Source organism: Mauremys reevesii, linkage group 16 (genome assembly GCF_016161935.1).
Source record: "Mauremys reevesii isolate NIE-2019 linkage group 16, ASM1616193v1, whole genome shotgun sequence".
Classification (NCBI taxonomy): Eukaryota; Metazoa; Chordata; order Testudines; family Geoemydidae; genus Mauremys; species Mauremys reevesii.
In genome coordinates this window covers 6,086,101-6,111,279 of record NC_052638.1, presented here as the reverse complement: position 1 = coordinate 6,111,279, position 25,179 = coordinate 6,086,101, and the positions used below count along the sequence as shown (strand labels likewise).

The following is a 25,179-nucleotide window of genomic DNA, read 5'->3' as shown; positions in this document are numbered from 1 at the left end:
GTTGCATTGTTGTTAATTTCCGTGGTCATAAAACCAAACCCTGGGAAGGGGGTGGATTTGGACTCAGAGAGCAGGTTGGGAACAGCTCCTGTTCCCAAAGTGACTTCTCAAGCTACTGAAAGCCCCTTACCTTGGGATTCCCTGTATGTCTGTTATTTTGGGATGGACGTCAGCACCTGAACTCCATGCTAGGCAGGTTTTTGAGGTGGACTACAATATACACACAAGCAGCCAGTGGGGCAGACACATGCCCATAGAGTAGGAACGCAAGCACGCTCCAAGACACACAGCACTTGTGGTATGAACAGAGGCAGCCACACGCAGACAGATGCACACATGTTGTACAGTCAGGCAGCCACATACACAAGCATATGGCAACAGCAGGTAGCAGGCATAAGGGAACTGGAGAGACATCCACCACGGACTTACACACATAGGAACACGGATCCATGCACAAAAATATACAGGTGCAGTGACATGGTACATGATGGGAAACATGCCGCTGCAAAGGCAGCCACAACACCCTGCACACCCAGGCATGTACACACAGCCAAGCACACGTGGTATGCACCCCCACAGCCATGCACACATTGCCATGCAAAGACATGTACACCCAGGCATGCACAAACAGCTATGCACACACAGTCCGCCCCCAGCCAGACGCTGTGCATGGAACGATTTACATTCACAAAGAGTGAAAAATGTCAAGAGCATTAGCTGCCTCCCCCTTCCCCGCTCCCCCCCCGCCCCGACATCCTGAGTGTATCTGCAGTAACACAATGAGCCCCTGAGGAGCTGTGAGTGGAATCACTGAAGGAAACTGCTGGCTGTGCTTCCTCTCTTCAGCCCAGCCCTGTCCTCTGAACCCTGCACACAGCGGCTGGAGCCATGGGCATGTCTGCAGAGCAGGAGGAGAACTCCCGCAGCCCCAGAGGTAAGGAGAACTGCAGCTCGAGGGAGGGCAGCAGGGCGCAGGGCTCATGCAGGGACTCCCTGCACTGGAGTGACCGTGGTGAAGCCTGGCTCCAAGTCTGGGGGGGTTCTCAGTCACCTGTCACAGTCAGGGTGGGGTAGGCTTTCCTGCCCTTTGCAGTGAGGATGGGGGTAATCCCCTGCCCCGGGGGTGTACATCTCCCCTGCCTGCCATCTGGGTACGTTTAGGATCGCTGCCTCTGCCCTGCCCTTGGGAAGAGAGCAACGGGCTGGGGCAGGGGGTTTATATGGCAAAGCATCTATTCCCACAGTGCAGTGTCGAGGCGTTAGGCCGGTGTTATTTAAATGTCCCAGGACTGGGGCTCCCCGGGAAGTGACTCCACAGCCTGGCGAACCCCTCACTGGCAAGCAGCTTTCCCCAGTAGCCAGCCTGCGTCCTCCCTTCCCATCATCCCCTTGCCCCTAATCACAGCCCCGCGAGTCACCCTGTGAATAACCCCTCTGCCCGCACGGCGCTCCCACCCGGCAGCAAGCTGCCGCCATCTCTGCCCCGTGTCAGCCAGTTTGTCCCAAAGCTCTTTCGCGTTCCTCACAAATCCATCTCCTCCTGCCCCCAGGCCCTTGGGCTGCCGTTCTGCCACTCCCCTGGGCCTGGCGGTGCCCTGCCCCGGCAGACGCTAGGCGTGGCCACCGTGTCAATAACTACTGCCAATCCCACGGGCCGCTGCGTGGGGGGAGCTGCTGGCGAATGCGGGGGCATGGAAGTGACGGGAGAAGCAGCACCGAGTTTGGGGAAGAACCTTGTGCCAGCCCCTGGCACGTCCACAGCATCATCAGTGCCTGGCCAGGAGAGCAGCAGTGCTGAGAGAGGGCAGGTGCCAGGCAGCGTCCCCAGCTGGGTCTGCGCTGCTCCGCAGACTAGGGGCGTAGGACCTGGGGAGGGCGGCTCTGGTTCACAGACCCCGTCTGAGTCAGGCACACAGAACCAGGCTTGTTAGGAGCCTGAAGAGACACCCGGGGCCAGGCGCCCTCCAACATGCCTCTAGGCCGGTTCGGGGACCCGCATTTCTCCCCCACTGTATCTGGAGCTGGGGCAGTGTTCAGGGCACTCCTTGTTCCTAGCTCAGCTGAGCTGCCCATCCCTGGCACGGCTGCTCAGGGGAGAGGCCATAACCGGCTGCTGGGGAGGCAGTGGTGGGCGATGCCGGGGGAGGGGCAGGCTCCATGCTCAGTGGGTAGGACTGGACTGACCCCAGCCTGCCGCGTTCCCTGCTTGCTCGCTAAGCCCTTGTCAGTATCTTTCCTGCTGAGTCACTGCCTTGCTTGCAGGCCCCTATCGGCGGCTCCCAGACAGCAAAGCCACGGCACGGGGCACCTCCGCGCTCTGCGCAGCCATCACACAGGGCGCACGAGCTCTGGGGCAGCCTCGAGGGGCTGTGTGGAGTCGGGCCGTGCACACAGGCAGGCGGAGGGACACTTGGCAACTCCGTCTGGCTGTCCCCATGTGTACGTGTCTGGGGTGTGCCTGTGCACATGTGTGCCTGGCTGTCCCCGTCCCCTACTGTGCGTCTGGCTGGCCTTAGGCTCACTGCTCTAGGATTTTATAAGGTCTCTCACCATGGTGGTAGCTGAGCGCCCGTGTGTCCCCACAGCCTCATGTGTGCCTGCCTGTCTGTCCCTGTCCCCATGTCCGTGTGTGCAGGCATGTGTACGTCCACACCCTGCTTCCTGTGCCTCCGTCCTGGGGAAGCAGCTGGAGTGGAAATGCTCTTCCTGTCCGCGAAGGAGACTCGGGTTTGTTTTCTTAACTGATAACGTTGCCCCTAGCTGAGGAATGGCCAGAAGCGGAGAAGGCTGAGAAGTTAGCAAGAGGAGCTGCTCTGAAATGGGCCTCGGGGGTGTTTTACCGCCCGGACAAGTTGGAGGGTCTGGGACACTACCGGAGCCGGGAGGCCCAGCGGAACAGCTCGATCCAATCCCGGCTAAAGGTGGGTGCTCAGGGCACCTAGGCCCAGAGAGGCCTGGGATTCCTTACCCCAGGGGAGCGTATGCCATTTACTAACACTTAGTCCATTCGAAACCAATTCTCAGCTGGTGCTATGCAGGGTAGGTTGGAATTGTTCACGGCGGGAGCACACAAACATCCCGGAGCCATTACAAAGCACGAAAACACCCCAGGACCCTGCTCAGCGTTCCCAGGACCGAGCCCAGGGCTTTTTCTGGTTCTTTCAGGAAACTTGCCTTTAGTGGGAGAAATTGCAGGCCTGAAGTCAGAGGCGTTTTTGGAAGGAGCCGCGGCTTGTAGGGAAAGGACCGCGCTCTCCGGCTGGAACCTCTCCCGCCACACCAAGCGCAGGCTGCAGGGATAGCGCTGAACTGGGGCCACGACCAAAATGCGCGTCTGGCCCGAATCACAATGACACTGCAGAGGCCAAGGCTTTCTGATCACGTGCCCGTGACTTGACTTACTGGCCTGTGAGCTCAACCTTTCAAAGTAAAAAAAGGAGCGGGGGGGCTAACTGACCAATAAGCATCACTCCCACCACCGGCTCATCACCAGAATGAGTGGAGACCCAGGCTTCATCCCTGGGCCCGTGCCAAGGCAGGGGGTCGCTGCAGTTCCTGTGCTGGGGTAGCGGGCAAGGGGGATGCCGAGCGGGTCGGGGGAGGCCAGGGGATGGAGCTGCTGTTCTTCGCTCTGCTCGGAGACGATCTCCTGGCTGGACTGGCTCTAATGTCTAAACCCAGGAGCCATGCGGAGGAGAGTGGGTACGGAATGGGGGTGGGATTTCTGGGTGCCGTCACGGCACGGCAAACTCCCCCAGGGCCACGGCAGCTGTGGCTGCGATGTGCACCTCACGATTAACATCCGAAGGGGGCAGCCCGCTCCCCAGCCCCCTAAATCGTCATCCTCCCCCCGCTGACATGTCCCCCCCCCCATGGACATACCCCTCCCACACAGTACCGCGGCCACCTGCCCCTCCCCTGCTATTACTCCCAATCTCCCTGCACCCACCCACCCCTCCCCCGGTATTACACTGACCCTCCCTGTGCCAACACGCCCCTCCCCCAGTATTATGCCCACCCCCCCACACCTGCTGCCCCCCAGTATTACTCCCATGCTCCCCACACCCACATTATACTCCCACTAAGTTACCATAAAGAAGTCCTTGGATCAGAGAGTAATTATGGGTTGGCAGGGGTCCAGAGGGGCTGTGAAGGGTGGGGTGAGGGGAGGGGGGGGTCTGGAGGGGCTGGGTAGGGTGGGGTGAGGGGAGGGGGGGTCTGGCGGGGGTGTGTTGGGTGGGGTGCGGGGTTTGCGGGGTCTGGAGGGGCTGTGTAGGGTGGGGTGAGGGGAGTGGGGGGTCTGGAGGGGCTATGTAGGGTGGGGTGAGTCTGGAGGGGCTGTGTAGGGTGGGGTGAGGGGAGTGTGGGGTCTGGAGGGCTGTGTAGGGTGGGGTGAGTGAAGTGGGGTCTGGAGGGGCTGTGGCGGGTGGCGTGAGGGTAGGGGGGGGTCTGGAGGGGCTGTGTAGGGTGGGGTGAGTCTGGAGGGGCTTTGTAGGGTGGGGTGAGGGGAGTGAGGGGGTCTGGAGGAGCTATGTATGGAGGGGTGAGAGGAGTGGGAGATCTGGAGGGGCTGTGTAGGGCTAGGTTAGTCTAGAGGGGCTGTGTAGGGTGAGGTCAGAGAAGTGGGGGTCTGGTGGGACTGTGTAGGGTGGGGTTAGTCTGGATGGGCTGGGTAGGGTGGGGTGAGGGAAGTGGGGGGTCTGGAGGGGCTGTGTAGGGGTGGGGGATGGGAGTGAGGGGGTCTGGAGGGGCTATGTAGGGAGGGGTGAGAGGAGTGGGAGATCTGGAGGGGCTGTGTAGGGTGGGGTGAGGGGAGTGGGGGTCTGGATGGGCTGTGTAGGGTGGGGTGAGGGAAGTGGGGGTCTGGAGGGGCTGTGTAGGGTGGGGTGAGGGAAGTGGGGGGTCTGGAGGGGCTGTGTAGGGAGGGGTGAGGGGAGTGAGGGGGTCTGGAGGGGCTATGTAGGGAGGGGTGAGAGGAGTGGGAGATCTGGAGGGGCTGTGTATGGTGGGGTTAGTCTGGAGGGGCTGAGTTTAGGGGGCGCTGGGGGAGCGTGGTGGGGGTGGGTAGGTTCTCCCCATATCTGTGGGGCTGGGCATCGCTCACCGTCCCTGCCCTGTGTGTTGCCAGTCGACCGTGCAGTCCCACCTGGAGGGGGTGAGCGCCGGGCTGGAGCAGCTGCGCTCGGCGGCTGGGGACGTGCGGAGCGTGCGCCGGGACCTCTGCGCCGTGCGATGGCACCTGCTGGGCAGTGCCGAGGGCTTCCAGAGGCTGGCGCCGCTGCGGGCTGTGGTGACGGAGCACACGCAGCTGGCTGCCGTCGTGCGGGCGCTGCCCCAGCTCTCCTCAGGTAAGGGGCACCGAGCCGGGCCTCAGCGTGCCCTGGTGTGCGGCACAGCTCCTGCGCAGGCGCTGGGCCTGGCTGCCCTGCCGGCTTTGAGCCCCGCAGGTGGCTGAAGGAGCCAGGTCTTGGGCCGCTGTCAGGCAGGGGGCTGGAGCGACGGCCCAGCCCTGCTCCTAACCGCAAGAGCACCCAGCCCCACGAGGGCATCCCCAGGCCCGAGGCTTCCCAGGGCTCCGCAGAGTCGCCCGCAACGGCGCAGGCCTGGCTATGCCCCCGTAGCCACGCGGTCCCAGCAGACGGACGTGGGTCTCTGAACAAAGTCCCCATTGGCAAGGAGAGGGGCGTGGGCACAGCGGCGCCTGCCAGGGGCATATCTTGCTCCCACAGAGCCCCGGGCAGTCTGGGCCCTTTTGGCCAAGCACATCCTGGGAGCGCAGCTGCCTGTCTGGCGACAGTAGGACCCAGGCTTTCTAGCCAGGAGCTCCCTGCTCAGGGAGTGCCAGTCCTGTCCCGTGTCCACCCCACCACCTGAGCAGCTGCCCAGCGTGGTGCCGGGCACAGGCAGGCAGCTGACACTGCCTGTGGGGGGCCGCAGGAGGTTTCCAGGGGGCCTGCTCAGAGAGTGTCTCTCCTCCTCGCCTGCGCTGAGCGTGGGATCCCATGTTCCCGGCGCTGGGCCCTGCTGCTGTCCCTGCAGAGCAGCCGGGCGCTGGCTCCCGTGGGGTCCAGACTGTTGGATCTCTCCTCTCCGCGCAGTACACGAGCTCCTTGCCCAGTCCCTCCGTCTCCTCCACGGCCAGCAGCTCCTGGAGGCCCACGCCGGGCTCATGGTGCTGGAGCGCCTGCGGGAGGACATCACCTCCCAGCTGCACGGCAGCAGCAGCCTCCCGAGCAACCAGGCCCTGGGCGTGGTGGAGTCTTTCTTCGCTGGCCTGCAGGAGCTGAGCGACGCACTGGCCCAGCAGCTGTGGCGCATCGTGGGCGGCGGCGTGAGGCTGGTGCGGGAGGACCCGGCCCTCTTCGTCTCTGCCGTGCGGATCATTGAGAGAGAAGAGAGCGTGGATGATGCCCTGCTGCTGGGTCCCCATGCCCACCACTCCCCCGCCCCTGGGCGCCCCAAAGCCTGGAGGCAGCGGTTCTACCAGGTCATGCAGGAGACCATCGCTGCTGCCCACTTCAAGGCTGCTCATGTGGACGTGAAGGGCCCGGGACTGGGCCGGCACCTGGCCACGCTGCAGAGCGACATCCTGGTGGAGCTGCGTGTGGTGAAAGACCTGATGGTGCAGTGCTGCCCACCTCACTATGACATCCTCAGCATCTGCACCCGCATGTACCACCAGGGCCTCTCCGACCACCTGCAGGACATCCTCAGCAGGGACCTGGACAAGCAAGAGATCTTCATGCTCCTCAGCTGGGTTCTGCATGTGTACCAGAGGTCAGTGCTAGGCTGGGCGGGGAGCTCGGGATGTGTGTGAGGAGCCCTGGGCTGGCGGAGAGGTGGGTGGGGGTGTGTGGGGGGGTGTGCGCGCACACCCGTGGGCATGTGGAAGTTCGATTTGGAAGTCATCCATCCGCCTGGAGCACATTGTTACTCACTGGCTCCTCTTGTTCTACCCACAGCCCGGAAATGATGGGTCACCCAGACCTTCTCCCCGAGGTGGACGTGTCAACCCTGGGCCCCCTGGTGTCCCCAGAGGTGGTGGAGCAGATGGAGAGGAAATACGTGGGGAAAGTCAAGGTGAGTGAGCTGGGGAGGATGTGATTGCAAGCGTTCCACGCCAGGCTAGAGTTACCCATTTCGGGCCTAGCAAAACCTGAGAGTCAAGCCATGACAGTGTGTCTCTCCCCGCTCCCCCCCCCCCCCCGCCGCAGCGCTGTGTGCTCTGCTGGGCCCCTCCTCCCCCATTCATTTGCCCTCTGTCCCGTGCCAAGCTCCCTGCAATGGCGGGGCTAGGAAGAGCCCATTCCGCTGCCTCGGGGTTCAGCTGTGTTAATATCCAGTCTTAGACAGTGTTACACGAGGCTCGTGGGCTGGCACACAGAGACCTCAGCCTGCTTAGTCCCACGGCAAACTCAGCAGTGACAACCGTTGTAACCCTTGGTTAAAGAGACAGACAAGAAGGAAGGGTGGAAAGGTGGGAATAACTGTCCTTCCGGGGCAAAGAGCAGAAGTTAGTAGGGACGGGCTGGAGCTGTTGCCGCTGCTGATAAAGTCTGATCCTGTTTGCGAGAAGACAAAGCAAGACACACAAAAGGGGAGAGGACAGAACAGCAAAGAGAGAAAACGCAGCATGTGTCTCGGGTGCCGATTCTCTCTGGTAGCCTGGCTGCTGGAGAAGCACGGGCCCAGCCCACAGGCCGATCAGCCGCTCCGAGAGCTGGCAAGCTGGTATCAGCGTCGGGCTGTGCAGGGCATTGCTTTTAACTGCCTCCCTGGTCCCCGGCTAACAGCAGCGTTGCAAACTCTGCCGCATCGGCCGGCTAAGCCAGACTCTTATGGGACAGAAGGGAAGAGGAGAGAGGTAGGGAAGAGGAAATTCAAGAGGGAAGGAAAGGACACCTTGAGGAGGGGGGTGACAAACTCTCACCTCCCGGCTGGTGTTCGGGATTGATCTGGGTCCCTCCCTCTGGCCCGGTCAGGTCAGGACCTCTGGCACAATGACATCATGATGGATCCCGGGAGCCCAGGAGACAGCAGGGGTGGCAGCCATGATGGTGAAGCCCACTCCCTCCATTTCTTTTTGTTGCCAGCTTCCCCCCAGCGTCTTTCGGAGGCCCCCAAGGGAGCAGTGGGTGGAACAGCCCAGCCCCTCATTATTCTGTGCACTAATTAGGCTTAGTTTCCGACAAGCCCATTTTGGTTAATTGATTACCCGGATCTCTTGTCTACCAGGCCTGAGCGCAACACAGGCCTTGAGTTCTACGAGGCGGGCGCTTGGGTTGGGCAGACTCAGGCTCCGGCTCGTTTTGCACCGTTCCCCACCACCACGAGTTCTTGCGACCCTTCAGGAGGGTTCTGCCAGCTCCCAGCTAAGGCAAACGGGGAGTTTCCCCAACCGCTCTCGCCGCTCAGAGTTTTCCTCCTTAGCCTCCACTGTGGCCTCTTCCCCAGCTGCCCCCCGTGGGCACAGCCCCTCTGTCACTGCAGCTGTGCCCTACTCTGGAGCTGCTTCTCTGCCCTGCGTGCCCTCCAGCCCACAGCCTCACCCCCAAGGCTGGAGCGACTGCGGGGAAACAGAGACAAACGCTGCTGCCCCCTGAGCCACGCCAGCTAACGAACATGCCCTGACCTTGCCTGCCCTGTGCCCGCTCCCTCAGCACCACGTCAGCGGGATGCCTTCCTTTCCCAGCACACGGTGGTGCTGCCTGGAGAGACGGTCCTACCTGCCAGCCTGAGCCATCCGCTCATCTCTCCTGCTGTGCCCCCATCCCCTGGCTTCCCCCGTGGGCACAGGCCCCTGTGGTGGGAGACACCCTGGTGTTCCACTAGCGGGCGCTAGGACACGCAGGGAGGCACACGGGTGAGGTCTGCCGGGTGTGGCCCCAGGAGGTTCGTGCCCTTCTGCTTTGAATCCAGCTGGCGCTCCAGGCCTGGCTCACCGCAGCCCTGCGCACCACTCCCTAGAACCAGGCAGGGAGTCCAATAGCTTTGAGTGAATGGCGCTGGGAGCCGGTTCCTGGCCCCGGGCATGGGGGCTCTGCAGAGGTGGTGCAGGGAGTGTAGCTGGACGTGGATCCTGCCTGGAGCTTTTCCTCTAGCTCTGCAAACCAAGGCTCACGGGAAAGCAGATCAGTTTGGGGGAGAGGGGGATGGGCCATATTTCAGGAGCCCCTTGAGCAAATAATCCCAAATGTTCACCCTGCCCCTGAGGGGGCAGCCCCATCTCACTGCGCACGTGTGTCTGTAGAGCGGCTCGGCTTTAAACATAAGCCCCGTTGCAGTCTCAGCAGTAGGGCGGCTGTGGCCACCCCAGGGCGTTCAGAGCTCCTGCAGCAGAGCAGGGTCCCGGCCTCCCATCTCACCTCTTCGTCCTCCCGGCGGGCAGGCCAGCGTGACTGAGTGGATGCGGCGCACGCTGGAGGTGGAGTTCAAGGAGTGGTTCCGAGAGGAGGAACCAGAAATGGACCATCTGGGCTTCTTCCAGTCTGCCCTGCCTGTCATCGTCATGCAGGTGGGGGGGGCAGGGGGCTGGGAGAGCCCTGTGAGGGGGTCAGGCAGGGCATTGGGGCTGGGAGTGTCCTGTGAGGGGTCGGGCAGGGCATCGGGGTGGGAGTGCCCTGTGAGGTCGGGCAGGACATCGGGGTGGGAGTGCCCTGAGGGGGGGGCGCAGGACATCGGGGGGGGCGCAGGGCATTGGGGTGGGAATGCCCTATGAGGGGGTTGGGCAGGGCCTTGGGGCTGGGAGTGTCCTGTGAGGGGTCGGGCAGGGCATCAGGGTGGGAGTGCCCTGTGAGGGGGTCGGGCAGGGGGCTGGCAGTGCCCTGTGAGGGGGTCGGGCAGGATATCGGGGTGGGAATGCCCTGTGAGGCCAGGCAGGGCAGGGTAGGGGGCTGGGAGAGCCCTATGAGGGGGCAGAGGAGGGCAAGGGGCCTGGCAGTGCCCTGTGAGGGGGCCAGGCAGGGGGTGGGAGTGTCCTGTGAGGGGTCGGACAGGGCATCGGGATGGGAATGCCCTCTGAGGCCAGACAGGGCGGGGCAGGGGGCTGGGAGTGCCCTGTGCGGGGGTCAGGCAGGACATTGGGGTGGGAATGCCCTGTGAGGCCAGACAGGGCGGGGCAGGGGGCTGGGAGGGCCCTGTGCGGGGGTCGGGCAGGGCATCGGGGCTGGGAGTGCCCTATGAGGGGGCAGAGGAGGGCAAGGGGCCTGGCCGTGCCCTGTGAGGAGCTGGGCAGGGCACAGGGTGCTGCCCCCAGCCGTGGTTCATTACCCGAGCGCTCTCGGCACATTGGGCTTTCCGCCTGCAGAGCTGTTCTGTGCCTCAGGCCCATATCGCTAGGGGTCACCTGGAACCCTGGGGCACCTGCTCCTCCCTCCATGCTCGTGCCCTAGACCTTGCACTGGGCTGGCCCGGTTCTGGGCTCCCCGGAGGACCTGCCTTTTCCCCCTCGGGATGTGACTCTGCCGGAGGCTCAGTCCTGCCGCTCCTGTACTGATTGGGCTGGGGGTTCTCCCCTGCGGTAGCTGGGCTGTGCTGGGCTAGGGAGGTTGCCCTCATGGCTTCTCAGATCCCTGGAGGATCTGAGCAGCACCAACCTCCTCTGCCCTCTGCCCTGCCTGGCACTGAGGCAGCACAGGGGCAGGCCCAGCCAGCCCAGAGCTGGGGGCCAAGGCGTCCAGCCTCACGAGCAAGCAGTGTCAGAGCCCCAGCCGGGGACGTGGGGGGAGCCAGTGACCCCACTTCCTGCTCTCCCTGCCCAGATGCTGGATGAGAACATCCGGGTGGCGTCCCTGGTCGCGGACTCTCTGCAGCAGAAGGTTTACGCTATGGCCATGGACGAGCTGGAGGCCTTTCTGATCAGGTCAGTGGTGTCCTTGGGGTGCCCCCCCACCCCACTCCCTGAGGCTGCCTTCCAGGCCAGGATGGCAAAGGCTGGCGGAATCCCGTGCCGCCCGTCTCGGGTGGGGGGCAGGCCAGGGTACTGCAGTGTCTTGGAGCGCTGGGTTGTTCCGGGGTCGGGCACCCAGGGGCACTCCTTTCCTGGGTACTCAGCCCACGTCCCCCCAGCCTCGTGCCATGGCTCCTAAGGACCCTCCCCCTGGGTACCCCTCCGCAGCCCCTCACCCTCCATGGACCTTACGGCCCTGGGGGGTATTAGCCGGCTGTTAGGACCCCACCCCCCAGCTGTCTGCTCAGGCGCTGCTCTCCTTGGCCTCCTCCTGCAGGCGCTATGTGGGGCACAGCGGGGACAGCCTGGCTGCTGCGTGGGAGGGAGTCGGGAGCCCTAGGTGTGCCCCATGGCGTGCCCTGTCCCCTGCATGGGTGGGTGGGGCAGGGTGAGGCTGGGAATGAGGAAACGTGACCCTCGTCGTAACGGGATACATCCCCCCCTCCCCCAGCTCCCTAGGCCGCGTCCTGCAGGGAGGCAGTTACCTGGCGACTGCTCAGCAGCGCTTGCTGCAGCTGATTCAGGCTCGGGGCCCTGTGCTCCAGCCTGCCCAGCACCCACCCCCCTGCACTGGGACGCTCCGCGCCAGGAGCTTCCAGACATCAGCACCACAGCGGCTGGATCGCCCAGGCTGAGCACGTGCCAAGCTGTGCAATGCCCGACAGGCACCAGGCTGATCTGCCCAGCCGCTGGGCTCCATGCAGGGCTCACAGCCCGTTTCACAGCCTCGCCCACCCAGGGAAGCCCGGGCGCCCCAGCAGCTGCTGCCAGAGGCAGAGGGCTCCCCTGGAGAGAGTCTCCGGTGCCCTCCAGCTCCAGGGCCGGTCCCCTCTCTGCCAGCCCTCACGGTCCCATGTGCTGCGTCCTAGCCTGCGAGAGGCCCTGGGGGAGTGCGGGAAGGAGCACCAGAAGGACCGATCCACGCCCAAGCATTACATCTCCTACCTGCTGGCCCTGCTCAACAACAACATGGCGCTGAGGTAACCTGGCAGGGGACCGGCAGCTCTTTCCCTACGACCCAAATCCCGCCCCCCTCACTGCTTCCCCGGAGCACACGGCCCCCACACTGGGCACAGATCCCCCTCACTGCTACCCCAGAGCCCCCGCCCCCAGGGACACGAGACCCACTGTTTCCCCAAAGCCCCTGCACTCCCGTCTTGGCTCTGACCCCTTCCCCAGAGCCCATGTCCCCACTATTAGGCCTGATTCCCTGCCCTCCACTCCCTGTTCCCCAGAGCTCCTCCCCCCTTTCTCCAGAGCACATGCTCCCCTTCTCCCAGGCCCTCTGCCCCAGCTGTCCATCCCTCAGCTCCTCCTTTCTCCTTCCAGCTCTTCCATCTCCACTCTGCACCCCGGCAGTGCATCTCTGGCCAAGCCCGCTGAAATCCCCTCCTCCCTGCAGACGGCGCTGGACAGGGCCCAGAAAAAGGCCTGCCGGCTGCTGCTGGAGGAGCTGCTGCTGGATTTGCAGGTACACACGTCCAGGAGGGGCTGCAGGCCGGGAACAGCGTAGGGCCAAGAAGTGATTCCCTGCAGGACCCCCCTGGAGACACCCCTGCTAGGTGACCATTTCCTGTTTACAGCCCCATTTGGAGTTAGCCAGTTTTCAACCCGGTTAATGGGGGCCCTGTTCATTTTAGATCATTCTAGTTCAGGGGTCGGCGACCTTTCAGCAGTGGTGTGTCTTCATTTAGTCACTCTCATTTCAGGTTTCGCGTGCCAGTCATACACATTAACGTTTTTAGAAGGTCTCTTTCCCTAAGTCTATAATATAGAACTAAACTATTGTTGTATGTAAAGTAAATAAGGTTTTTAAAATGTTTAAGAAGCTTCATTTAAAATTAAATTAAAATGCAGAGCCCCCCCAGGACCGGTGGCCCGGACCCGGGCAGTGTGAGTGCCACTAAAAATCAGCTCACGTGCTGCCTTCGGCACCCGTGCCACAGGTTGCCTACCCCTGGGCTAGTTTATTAATCAAACATTGTGCAGTACCACGTCAAACACCTCACAAAAGTCAAAGTATATTACGGCACCGCCATTACCCTCGTCAACCAAACGTGCGACCACATCAACAAAAGAGCTTTTGATAGGATCTATTTTCCAGAAGCCCATGTTGATTGGTATTAATTACATTACCCTCCTTTCATTCCCTACTGAGTCCGGTATCAGCTGCTCTATTATCTTGCCTCGCAATTGATGGCAGGCGATAGCAACCCAGGTCAGCCCCTTTACCCTTTTTAAAATAGGGCAGAGCGATAGCTTTCTTCCAGTCGTCTGGAGCGTTCCCACTGCTCCAAACTTACAGAGAATGGACAGGAACGTGCTGCCCCACAGACCCGGCGAGGCTAGGCTGCACTGTGAGGAGAGGCAGTCAACCAAGACAAAAGGGATCCTTTTAAATTCTCAGGACTTTATAAGGGAAAACTCCCATCTTGTACCAGGAGCATAAATAATCTAGACTATTGCAAAGCCCTACTACTTACACCACAGCACTGCTTACCCACTCGTTAAGCTCTGTGTGCGCGCTGTGCCGCTAGTACCAAATGCAGTGCTGTCAACAAGAACAAAAGCGATTTCTTACCAATAGCCTGTGTCACTTCAGAGCAGAATCAGCTTTTCCTCTCCGTGGCTGTGAGTCCTGGCCTGTTCTTTGCTTCTCTTCGGCTTGAAGTGCTCCGTAGATTCGCTATTCCTGTGCCTGGACCTCTTTCCACTGAGTTTATCCACAGGCGGGGGCTCTTCACCTTGCCGGCCCTCACGTGTCCATTAGGCACCTTTAGGGTGACCAGATGAGAGGAAGAAAATATTGGGACACATTGCAGGGGGGGGTCCGCCGGTGGAGCAAAAAAAAAAAAAGCCGAGTGCTGCCGGTGGAGCAAAAACAACAACAAAAAAACCAGTGCTGCCGGCGGAGCGAAATATCAGGACAAACTGCATCCCGACCAAAGATCAGTCGGGACGTGGGACAAACACCTAAACAGCGGGACGGTCCCGATTTTATCAGGACGTCTGGTCCCCCTAGCGGGGTCTGAACTGTATCCATCGATAGAAGTTCAAATGGTCCCTCTGCCTGTCCATGTCCTTTAGGGCCCTTGTGGGTGGGTCTCGTTTGCTGCTTCCAGGATCTGTCTGCAGGCAGCAGAGCTTTCCGCTCAGTCCCCTGTCCCACCGGTCCCACTGCCGTTCCTTTCTGCCTTGAGACTCTCTCCAGCGTGGCCGGAGATTTTATTTCCCTCTCCGGCCTGCTCTAATAGGCTGCTCACGTACCCAGCTCTTGTTCTTACTGCTTCTTCCGACCTGCAACCTTTCCTGTTTCCTTCCTTCCTTCCTCCTCCTCACTTCCCAGTTCCCTGCATTTGTTCTCCTGTTATTTTTGTCACTTCCCCTCCTACCCAGGTTCCAGTTCACCTGCTAGCTCAGCACCTCAAGTCGGCTCCTTCTCGAACAGATTTTTCCAACTGACCCTTTGAGTGGGTTCCAAGCCCCCGGCCCCTCCCCAGCTCGAGCTGCCTTCTCCTTGGCTGTCTCTTTCCCCAGGGCACCATTCTGTCCCGCTAGTGCAGGAGGGAGGGGTACGACACTAACAGGCCAGCAAGCGCCTCGGCCAGCTCTTTAAAACTCTTGGATGCAAGTTATCTGGACTTGCTGATTTACAAATACCTGTCTTGAGTAGCTGCTGTTTAACACCCCACTGAGGTACCAGTGGAACAGGAGCAAGCCGAGCTGGATGGGCTTGAGCCTCCGCCTGACGCCTTGTGGGTGCTGTGTATGTTTCAGCCCCTGTACGTGCAGCTGCCGTCCCGCAAGTGGCTGTCTAGCGCCCAGCTGGTGAACAGCATGTGCGAGGTGATCGACAAGTACATGAGAGACTTCTCCCACGTCAGGAACCCCGTCTTCACGGTACGGCGCTCCAGAGGTGCCGGGGGCCTCTCCTTGTCGAGCCATTTGCGTGGAGTTGGCGTGGCTGGCTCCCCTTGGCGGGGTGCATGCTGTGCCCTGGGAGGGGCGGGGTGCTGAGCATGGCCCCTGCACACTGGGGAGCTCCAGGAGGCATGGTGCCTCCCACGGGGACTGCATTAGCCCCGTGCCCGGGAGCAGGGCCAGTGGGACCCGGGGAGGAGCTGGCCTTCTGGGGGTCAGAGCAGTTGGTTTTCAGACTGGAGCTGCCCCTCTGCAGGGGCCGGACGAGGTAGCACATTCCTGCGTCCTGGCTACTTTCCGAGGAGCAGGTGACAGTGGAGGCAGCAGCTCTCCGCAGGCAGGAGCAGCAGTGGCACAAGGGGTGGCCCCAGAGGGACAGGCTGGAGAGCAAGCCAGCCCTGCCCCCCACCCTCAGACCCTGCCCCCCACCCCCAGACACTGGCGTGGGTAATGGAGTCAGCTGGCACAGCCCGGCCACGGGGAAGGGAGCAGGGCTGGGGAGTGAGAGCAAGGAGGTTGCGGGGAGCAGGGCGGGGCTGGAGAGAGGAGGGGAGAAAGCGGGGGGTGGGGGTAACACTGAAATAACCTGCCCCAGCTGCTCCTTCCTGGCCCCAGCAGTGCCTGGCTGCCGGAGGGCTCGCTCTCCCCATGCCCCACAGATGCAGGCACGGATGCCCCACAGATGCAGGCACGGATGCTGGGCTCCTGGCCTGCCCCGGCTGATGGGGCGTCGCACCTGCCTTGGGGAGATGGTGCGGGGGGTTCATATCTTTTATTGGACTAGCTTCTGGAAGTAAGTGAGACGAGCTCCCCAGCTCCCCGGAGCTCTTCCTCAGGTCTTCAGCTTTGGGAGACAGCTCAGATCACTGCCAGGAGATGCCCCTGGTGCTCAGCCGCCCGAATCGCACCCCGGTGCTGGCGGCGCCACCCCCGGGGGTGCTCTACGTGCTCCTTCCCCCTCCTGCCGGGATCACCCTGCAGCTTCTTCCCTCCCGTAGGCCACCCAGCCAAGCTGCTGTAGACACGTAGCCCTTCCCCTCCTGTGGAGCCGGGCCCGTCTGCCCTCCTCACGCGGAGATGCCCAGGCTGCTGCAGGTGCTGCTGAGTGGTGCCAGGGGCTGCCGTGGCTCCCTGCCCTGTGCTGCCATGTTGCCTGGCAGGAATCCCACTCAGTCCACGCTGCTGCTGGCTACGGTTGCCCCAGGTCCCCCCTCTCCCCTTCCTGTCTCACTGTCTCTCGCTCTCCCCTCCTGCTGGAGTCTAGTTTCTGCTGGCCGAGAGCGAGCACTTGGTCATGAATCACTACGTGCGGGCGCTCATGGAGAAGAAGATGGTGTGCCGGAGCGCCGAGGAGCGGACCCAGCTCTCCAGCCGGCTGCTCCAGGATGCCTCCCAGCTGCGGGAGCTTTTCCACAACCTGGTAAGGGAAGCTGCAGCCCCAGAGATGCGAGGTCAAGGCCTGCGGGTCAGTACCGCCGGTGGGTGGTCATGGTGGCCGGCTGAGGTGGAGGCAGACGGAAACGTTTCAGCCACACAGGGATAGGGAATTGTCTGCTGCCGTCCCCAGTGGAAATTCACAGTCGTTCACACTGGCAGTGGGTGATCATGGGGCCAGGGAAAGTGTGTAAGAACAACTCTCGCCTGGTGGATCTAGGACGGGGTGGGCAAACTATGGGCCACAGGCCGGATTTGGCCCACCAGCCATTTTAATCTGGCCCTTGAGCTTCTGCTGGGGAGTGGGGTCTGGGGCTTGTCCCGCTCCAGCGCTCCAGCCGGGGAGCAGAATTGGGGTCCACTCTGTGCGGCTCCCGGAAGCAACGGCATGGCCTTCCTCTGGCTCCTACAAGCTGCCCCTGTCCCAAGCACCACCCCCGCATCTCCCATTGGCTGGGAATCGCGGCCAATGAGAGCTGCAGGGGTGGTGCCTGCAGACGGGGCAGCGTGCCGAGCTGCCTGGCCGCGCCTCCTCGTAGGAGCCGGAGAAGGGACATGCTGCTGCTTCCAGGAGCTGCTTGAGGTAAGTGCGGCCCAGAGCCTGCACCCCTGAGCCTCCCTCCCGCCCCAGCTCCCTGACCCAGCCCTGATCCCTTTCCCACCCTCCTGCACCCCTCAATCCCAGCCCGGAGCACCCTCCTGCACCCCAAACCCCTCATCCTCAGCTGCATCCCCAGACGGAGCCCTCACCCCCCCTATCCCCAGGCCCACCCCAGAGGCCGCACCCCCAGACGGAGCCTGCACACCTTCCTGCACCCCAACCCCCTGCCCAGCTCTGATCCCCCTCCCGCCCTCCAAACCCCTCGGTCTGAGCCCGGAGCACCCACCTGCACCCCAAACTCCTCATCCCCAGCCCTATCCCAGAGCCCTCATCCCTCCCGCACCCTATTCCCCCCCCAGCCCGGAGCCCCCTCCCGCACTCTGAACTCCTCATTTCTGGCCCCATCCCAGATCCCACACCCCCAACCAGAGCCCTCACCCCCTCCCACGCCCCAGCCCCAATTTCATGAGCATTCATGCCCCCCCCCCTCCCCGTACAATTTCTATTCCCCGATGTGGCCCTCGGGCCAAAACGTTTGCCCAGCCCTGATCTAGGATGTGGGAGACCCAAGTCCCTGCTCCATGGGCTACTGAAATATACCAAGTAACACAGCTTGAGACAGCCCCGCTCCAGAATATCACATAGCCCACTGGATAGAGCACTCCTGCAACCGGGCAGACCCCAGTTCAAACCCCTCCTGGGGGGACTGAAACTGGATCTCCCACGCGCTAGGGGCGCATGCTACCCACCGGGCTTAAGCTGATACAGCCGCCTCTGGTCTCCTCCGCCTCCAGCTGTTTTGTGACGCACGTCCTCCTTTCCTTTGCCTCTTATCAAAATGCCCGAAATCGAAACCAGTTTTTCTTGTCGGGTCGAAACGTTGCCTTTCGACATGCCTGGAACCTTTCCATCGGTTCAGTTCGGTCGAAACTCTTCGGTGACCATGACACAGATTCACGAATCCAAACCTGCGTTGTTCGGCAGCTAACCATCTTGCCCAGCTCGGGTTAGGAGGCGGCCTCTCGATGCTAGGCCGAGCCAAGCGCTGGCTGCGGGAGTTTGGATCGCCCCTCTCTTAGGCCTGTGGAGGGGTCAGGCGTGGGCACATCGGCCCGGGGGGGCTGGAGGATTCTCTGCACCTTGAGGTCTTTAAACCACGAGTTGAGGACTTCAATAGCTCAGACACAGGTCAGAGTTTTGTTACAGGAGTGGGTGGGCGAGGTTCTGTGGCCTGTGTTGTGCAGGTCAGACTAGACGATCATAATGGTCCCTTCTACCTTAGAGTCTATGACTCTATGACAGACACTGAGCTGCACCCATGGGCGTCGGGCCTGGGTGCTGAGCGTGTCTGTGAGGTCTCTCCAGCTGGTGCTGGGGTCCAGCCTGCCGGCACAATGCTGCTCTGTGGCTCCCTGGGGCGGCGCTGTGTCTCTGACCTGCTCCTGACGCTCCCTGTGCTGGCTGGTTCCTTCCTGCAGGGCCTGGCCGAGAGTGAGCAGACCCTCGAGGTGATACTCGCCCTCCAGGAGCTCATCCGCCTCCAGGACCCAGCCTTGCTCAGCCTGGAGGTCCTGGGATTTATGACAAAATACCCCGACATCAGGTAACGAACCCAGCGCGGCGGGAAAGGCCCGTTACACGGGGCGGCCATGGGGCGGTCCTGCCCTGCCAGTAGGGGGAGCTGCCTTCACACAGGCTGTCTCCCGTGTAAGCCTGAACCCCCACCCCATGGCATGCGTCTGGAGCACCTCTCCAGAGGAATTCGCAATCCTGTTCATCCCTGATAGCCACAGGGCAGAGCCTCTAGGCACAGCTACGGACGGGCCGGCTGGCGCTGGCCACTCCACCCAGGCTCACCTGTGAGCAGCGCACAGGAGAGAGTCACCGAATCGGAGTGGCACAGACGGGCAGAGAGCAGCCCCTGGCTCCTAGGGAGATTGTTTCCCCTCCGCTGAGCCCAGCCCAGAGCCAGGTGCCCACTGTGCCATGATTTTCACAAGAGTTTGGTTTTATTTCCAAATGTTGAGCTTTTGGGCTCCCTGCCCCCTTTTTGTTCATTTTGGCCCCATGCGAGATAAAGCAATGACTGGTGGCCAGGGGTGGATCCCACCCTCTCTTTCCTTGTGCTACGCTCTGACTCTTCCGGTGGCGAGGGCGGTTTGAAAACTCCCAGCACCAAACAAAAAATGGAGGGAAAAAAAGAAAAGAAAAATAATTTCCCTGAAGAGCCCCCACTCCTCCTTTCATTCACTTGCGCTCAGGGGCCAAAGGGCTGAAAGGAGAGAAGCGAAATGGCCAACATTCGATATTCCAAATCAGCCCAAATGAGAACATTTGGAAGAATGAAAAAAGGGTGATTTTGCTTTTGAAAAAAGTTCATCATTTAGCGACAAATGCTCGAGCTTCGGTTTGCGGCTTTGCTGGCCGGGCGCCTCAGCCTGCCCCAGCACACCGGACGCAGAAGGAGGGATGCAGCCGCATGACTAGGGCCTTACCAAGTCATGATCCATTTTGGAAAATTTCGTGGTCAGAGCCTTTCAAAACGCTTGAATTTCAGCGTTTGAGATGTTGAAATTGTAAATTTTGTCGGAGAAAAACTCAGTTCTCGCTTTTCATTTGGGTGCAGCAAAATCCAATACTTTATTCTTTCTCTAGTAATTACAATAGAGGGAGGGAGTGCCCTAGGACACAGGGTCGCCCCAGTCCCGGAGAGGTCTCTCAACTAGTAAACAATTACAGCAAGCATTTATACTTTTGTTACAGACAATAACTAGCAATAATACAGACAATAATGAGCAACAACTGCATTTTGTTTATACATAAGCCATCCTGCTATCTTATTTTTCTCACTCCTAGAAGACACCAGTCTGCATATTTGGTTATCAGTTACAAGGTCGTAATAACTTTTTACACAGTTCTTTTCCTCTCGCCTCACACTATCCTTGCTTCTACAAGTCTCACATCATTAGGGTTACAGCTGGGCTAACTCTTGCTAACTGACTGACATGCATTAAAATCCCCTTCAAATCCTTGTTAATTCTTTCCCTGCTTCCACAATTTCACAGTGTTTGTAACCATGGGGGGCCCGACCCAGAAGAGGGTCGCGTAGGGGGTTGCAAGGCTAGTGGGGGGTTGCAGTATTGCCACCTTTACTTCTGTGCTGCCTTCAGAATGGGCAGCTGGAGAGCGGCGGCTGCTGGCCAGGAACCCAGCTCTGAAGGCAGCGCCGTTGCCAGCAGCAGCACAGAAGTCAGGGTGGCAATACCATCCCATGCCATCCTTACTTCTGCACTGCTGCTGGAAACCACTCTGGCTTCTGGGCTGGCTGCCTGGCCAGCAGCCACTGCTTTCCCGCTGCCCAGCTCTGACGGCAGCACAGAAGTAAGGGTGGCAATACCATGGCCCCCCTGCAGTCAGGGCCAGATTTACACCTTATGCACACCTAGGAACAGCATCTTCAGTGCCCCCCCCCCGCCTTCACTGACCTTTGTGTTTTCCATAAAAACTGAAACTTTTAACCCACTTTTCACTTTTAGACACCCCTAGAATGCTGGCACCCCTAGGCACGTGCCTACTGTGCCTTACTGGAAATCCGCCCTTGCCTACAGTAGCCAGATTTCACGGGGGAGACCAGATTTCATGGTCCGTGACATGTTTTTCACGGCCTTGAATTTTATAGGCCCCTGCACAGGACGCCTGGAGGAAACAGACGATGCTGAGGGATTCTTCCCTCAGTGCAGTACCCGTCACTCCAGGCTCTGCAGCGTGCTGTCAGTCACTTCAGGGGGACTCAGAGGTGCGCGGGTTTGAGAGGAGGGCCCGCGTGTGAGCACCAGGGCCCAGGGGGTAGCAGCAGGTAAGGGGTTCAGTGTCTCAGTCTCTGGTTTCCTGTTCCCCACAGCGACGAGCACGTCTCCATCCTGCTGGATCTGCGGGGCGATGTCTCCAAGGAGGTCCGGAACGTAGTGCTGGAAATGATGGCGCAGAATCCGCAGTCCCTGCCCGAAAACTACCAGCCCATCTTCAGCAATATCTTGGTCCCAGCTCCGGAGCTTCCCTTCTGCCTTCGCAAGAGCAAGTGTGCCTGAGACACGCATGCCGCAGCCCGGCTGTCTGCAGCCTGCCCTGGCCTGCGGTGTCTCCGAATGACGGACCTCTGAGAGACCCTGGGTGGGGCTGGGCAGAGACGCTGGGTCTCTGCCGTGTATGAGGTGCTGTCTGGGCTCCAGAGACGTGGCAGGGAAAGCCTGGGCATCAGCCCTGCTGTGCAGGGAGGAGAGGGGAGGCTTCCACACCCATCCCCCAGTGGCCGACACCTTGGCACCTGCTTTGCTGGCACCAGGGAGCCCTCAGCCCACTGACCCCCGGGCCATGTAACCCTGGATGGGCTGAACCCAGCTGTAGCTCTGGCCCTAACTGCTAAACCACCAGATTCAGCTCTGTCCATTCAGGTCTCCGGGCCTCTGCTCCATGCTGCTACCCAGCTGCCCCCTCTGCTCAGCCCTCCCAGGGTATGTGCAGCCCAGAGCCTGCGGCGGGGATGGGCCAGCCAAGGCAGGCAAGCGTGGCAGCATCACAGAGCTGGGGGAGCAGAAAGGGAATTTCCCCAGGATTCCTTCCCCAGGTCCAGCCACAACCGCCTCTCCCCTCCCCTCCCCACTCCCATGCACCTGAGTGTGCCCAGGGCAGTCTGTTCCCAAGCTGTGCCAGAGGCCAGTTCAGAGCAGGGCCTGACGGGGTCTAACTGGACTGGGCAGATTTCAGTTACTGGTTTATAATTCTGATGGATAACATTGATGTTGAAGCATTTTTTTATTTTGATCTATTTAAATGTTCACAGCTGCAGAAAATGAGGGGGGAAGGGGCGAGTCAGACAGTGGAGGGGTCAGACAGTGCAGGGATCAGACAACAATTATTTAGTGACAGTGGATGTTGAGATTCCCCCAGTTAAAGTTTTAATGCCATTATGAGACAATCCGTCAACATCCCAGAATATACACAGTAAAGAGCCTTCGATCAAACTCAAAGAAGAACTTCAGCAGCGTTGTTCTTCCTTTGCCGATCGGTGCATTTCAGTGCTTATCGAGGGAAATGTTTTTCATTGGGAGGGGGTGGGGGGCGGTGAAATCAACGTGTACTGACATTTACCAGTTCAAATCGATTCCTTCCCGGCCTAGTTATTATAACACAGACAAATCCAAACTGTCTTGCAACTAGGGTTGCCAACTTTGTAATATTTAAATCAGACACTCCAGCTGGCGTGCCGGAACCTCCCCTGCCCCGCCTCTTACCTGAGGCCCGCCCCTGCCCCGCCTCTTTTCCCCAAGGCCCCACCCCCGTCACTTCTCTTCCCCCATCACTCACTGCTATTCCCCTGCCCGGGATCATGGGAATTGCAGTAATCAGAGCCCAGTGCAGAGGTTGGATGATCCATCCTGAAACAGGCAGTGTCTAGAGCATGGCTAGAGCATGTCGTTCTGCTACTCGCCACGGTCAGGGTAGGTGTCTCTCAGCAATGCGGCGGGGCAGGGAAAAGGAAGGAGCCCCACTACATGGAGTAAAAGGAGCAAGTTCTCCCCAATGGACATGTTGGGTTTTCGTAGGGTGCTGAAATACCATTGCCAGGAGCACAGGCGCCGACTCTGGGGTGCTCTGGGGGGAGGCGCGGGAACATAACCCCCTCAGCAGAGGAGGCGGGGCTGGGGCAGGGATTTGGGGAAGGAGTCGGAATAGGGCAAGGAGGGGGCGGAGTTGAGGTGGGAACTTTGGGGAAGGGGTTAGGATGGGGGCGGGGCAGGGGCAGAGGGGGGTTGAGCACCCACCGGGGTGAGCCAGTCACTTACCCCACGTCAATGGATGCTCAGAATCTCGCACCAAAGACAACGCTGATAGCCAAGTTCTTTGGGGAACTAGCTAGAGATTTATTAGCTAAGAAAAAGGAAGGAAAGTTAGTCAAAGGTTAAAGCAGGTAAAACACGTTACGGGTGAATTCAAGTTTGTAAGTCCAAAGTGATAGCAGGGGTGGGAAATCTGCTAGTTTTCTATTCGGCCCCCTGGGTGGCCCAAAGAGTTTGGCGGGGATCTCAGTCCTTTTGTTCAAAATCTCCCCTGTCAGAATTCACCAGTCCCAAGATGGGTTAGGAGAGAGAGGCCTTTGTTCTCCCTTTTTATACCTTGACCCTTTTGGCTGGAAAAATCTTGGTTGTGTCATGGGCTCTGACAGTTCCAGGGTGTCTGTGCTTTGCCCTCAGGGCTTCATATAAATTGCAAATTTTTGCTTGCACCTTCTGCATACATCCTATTTGAGGTGTCTCCAGGAGTGACACACAGAGGCTTTTGTTTACAGTTCCTTTGTTATTCCTGAAGAGAGAACCTATGGGCATGTCTCAGACTCATAATGTATAGTGACATTTAATAACTCCACCCACAATGTCAATACACATGTTATAACAAGATACTAATATTCAGCAGATTATAGCTTTTCCAGTGACGCTTCACAAGGCATACTTCGTACAAGAAGTATCACAATTTTCTCAAAGCACTGAAATACCATTGCCAGGAGCACAGGCGCCGACTCTGGGGGTGTGCTGCTGGAGGCATCCGAAAAAAAATTAATGCTGCACCCACACCCACACCAGCCAAGGTCCCTCCCCCGCCTCACTTCCTCCTCCCTCCTCCTCCCTCCTCTGCCTACCTCCCAGCTGTTTGGCAGGCAGCGCAGGCCGAGGGGGAGGGAGAGCGCGGGACTAACCCCCTCAGCGGAGGAGGCGGGGCTGGGGCAGGGATTTGGGGAAGGAGTCGGAATAGGGCAAGGAGGGGGCGGAGTTGAGGTGGGAACTTTATTAGTGTAGCTGGTCAGTGCACCTGAGAAAAGATGGAAGAGGGCGGATAAGGAGCCTGGCTGTGATGGAAGACGCTGGGGCAGGGTGAAAACAAGAACTATAGGTATTGAGCTGACAGGGCCTATGGTCTGGGACTTTTGTTAGACTATTTGCACAAGGTTTTTGTAATAAACTGGCCCCAGGAGGGGTATTTGTTGAAGTCAAAGCCTGAAATGGAATCCTTTGGGTTACTCAAGAGGAAACTGAGGCAAGGGGCCACTTGTGGGGCCCGGGAGGAGGCTACTCATTACAGTGCCCATCCATCCATCAGTAACTTGGCACAGGGACACAAGAGGGATCATCTCCAGTGCTCAGGAAGGACGCAGCTGGGACACTCCAGGGAGATCTGACTGGCCAGCAGACACACCAAGCACAATTTGACTGCACAGATTGGGACCTCGGTCTGCTCTAACTATGAGAAGCGTGACCGTATCGTTGGTAAATGTGCCACCACTGCCATTTGTTGTGGCCACCCCGACTGAACCGCAAGGCCAGGATGTGGGCGACCCAGAGCCTAGTGAACCCTGAGCCAGACAGAGCTCCAGTGTCCCCACACCACGTCCTTCCAGAGCTGGAGGATGAGCCTGAACCTCCGGACACGACCCAACCCAGGGTTGATCCGAATGCTGGTAAGTATTGAAATGATGTATACCTTGACCCTTTTGGCTGGAAAAATCTTGGTTTTTACATACAATATGATGGGGGCTAATTTAGCTACAACGAGTCAGGAAAAAGATCTTGGAGTCATTGTGGATAGTTCTCTGAAGATGTCCACGCAGTGTGCAGAGGCGGTCAAAAAAGCAAACAGGATGTTAGGAATCATTAAAAAGGGGATAGAGAATAAGACGGAGAATATAGTATTGCCCTTATATAAATCCATGGTACGCCCACATCTCGAATACTGTGTACAGATGTGGTCTCCTCACCTCAAAAAAGATATTCTAGCACTAGAAAAGGTTCAGAAAAGGACAACTAAAATGATTAGGGGTTTGGAGAGGGTCCCATACGAGGAAAGATTAAAGAGGCTAGGACTTTTCAGCTTGGAAAAGAGGAGACTAAGGGGGGATATGATAGAGGTATATAAAATCATGAGTGATGTTGAGAAAGTGGATAAGGAGAAGTTATTTACTTATTCCCATAATACGAGAACTAGGGGTCACCAAATGAAATTAATAGGCAGCAGGTTTAAAACAAATAAAAGGAAGTTCTTCTTCACGCAGCGCAGTCAACTTGTGGAACTCCTTGCCCGAGGAGGTTGTGTAGGCTAGGACTATAACAATGTTTAAAAGGGAACTGGATAAATTCATGGTGGCTAAGTCCATAAATGGCTATTAGCCAGGATGGGTAAGAATGGTGTCCCTAGCCTCTGTTCGTCAGAGGATGGAGATGGATGG

The 25,179-nt window shown here is 59.4% G+C and overlaps 1 protein-coding gene across 2 annotated transcripts; it reads left to right on the top strand.

Moving 5' to 3' along the window:
* The first annotated feature begins 807 nt into the window (after positions 1-807).
* On the top strand, positions 808-22,534 carry EXOC3L1 (exocyst complex component 3 like 1). 2 transcript variants are annotated; one of them, XM_039503411.1, is made up of 13 exons: positions 808-934; positions 2,761-2,921; positions 5,129-5,348; positions 6,099-6,777; positions 6,963-7,080; positions 9,389-9,514; positions 10,761-10,861; positions 11,818-11,928; positions 12,278-12,419; positions 14,726-14,848; positions 16,134-16,289; positions 18,383-18,507; positions 20,806-22,534. In XM_039503411.1, exons 1-13 carry the CDS (start codon positions 889-891, stop codon positions 20,990-20,992), a joined length of 2,295 nt encoding a protein of 764 aa, XP_039359345.1. In that variant the 5' UTR covers positions 808-888; the 3' UTR covers positions 20,993-22,534. The 2 variants fall into 2 exon arrangements, with proteins under 2 accessions (XP_039359345.1, XP_039359346.1); XM_039503412.1 differs by lacking the exon at positions 9,389-9,514.
* Positions 22,535-25,179: the final 2,645 nt, after the last annotated feature.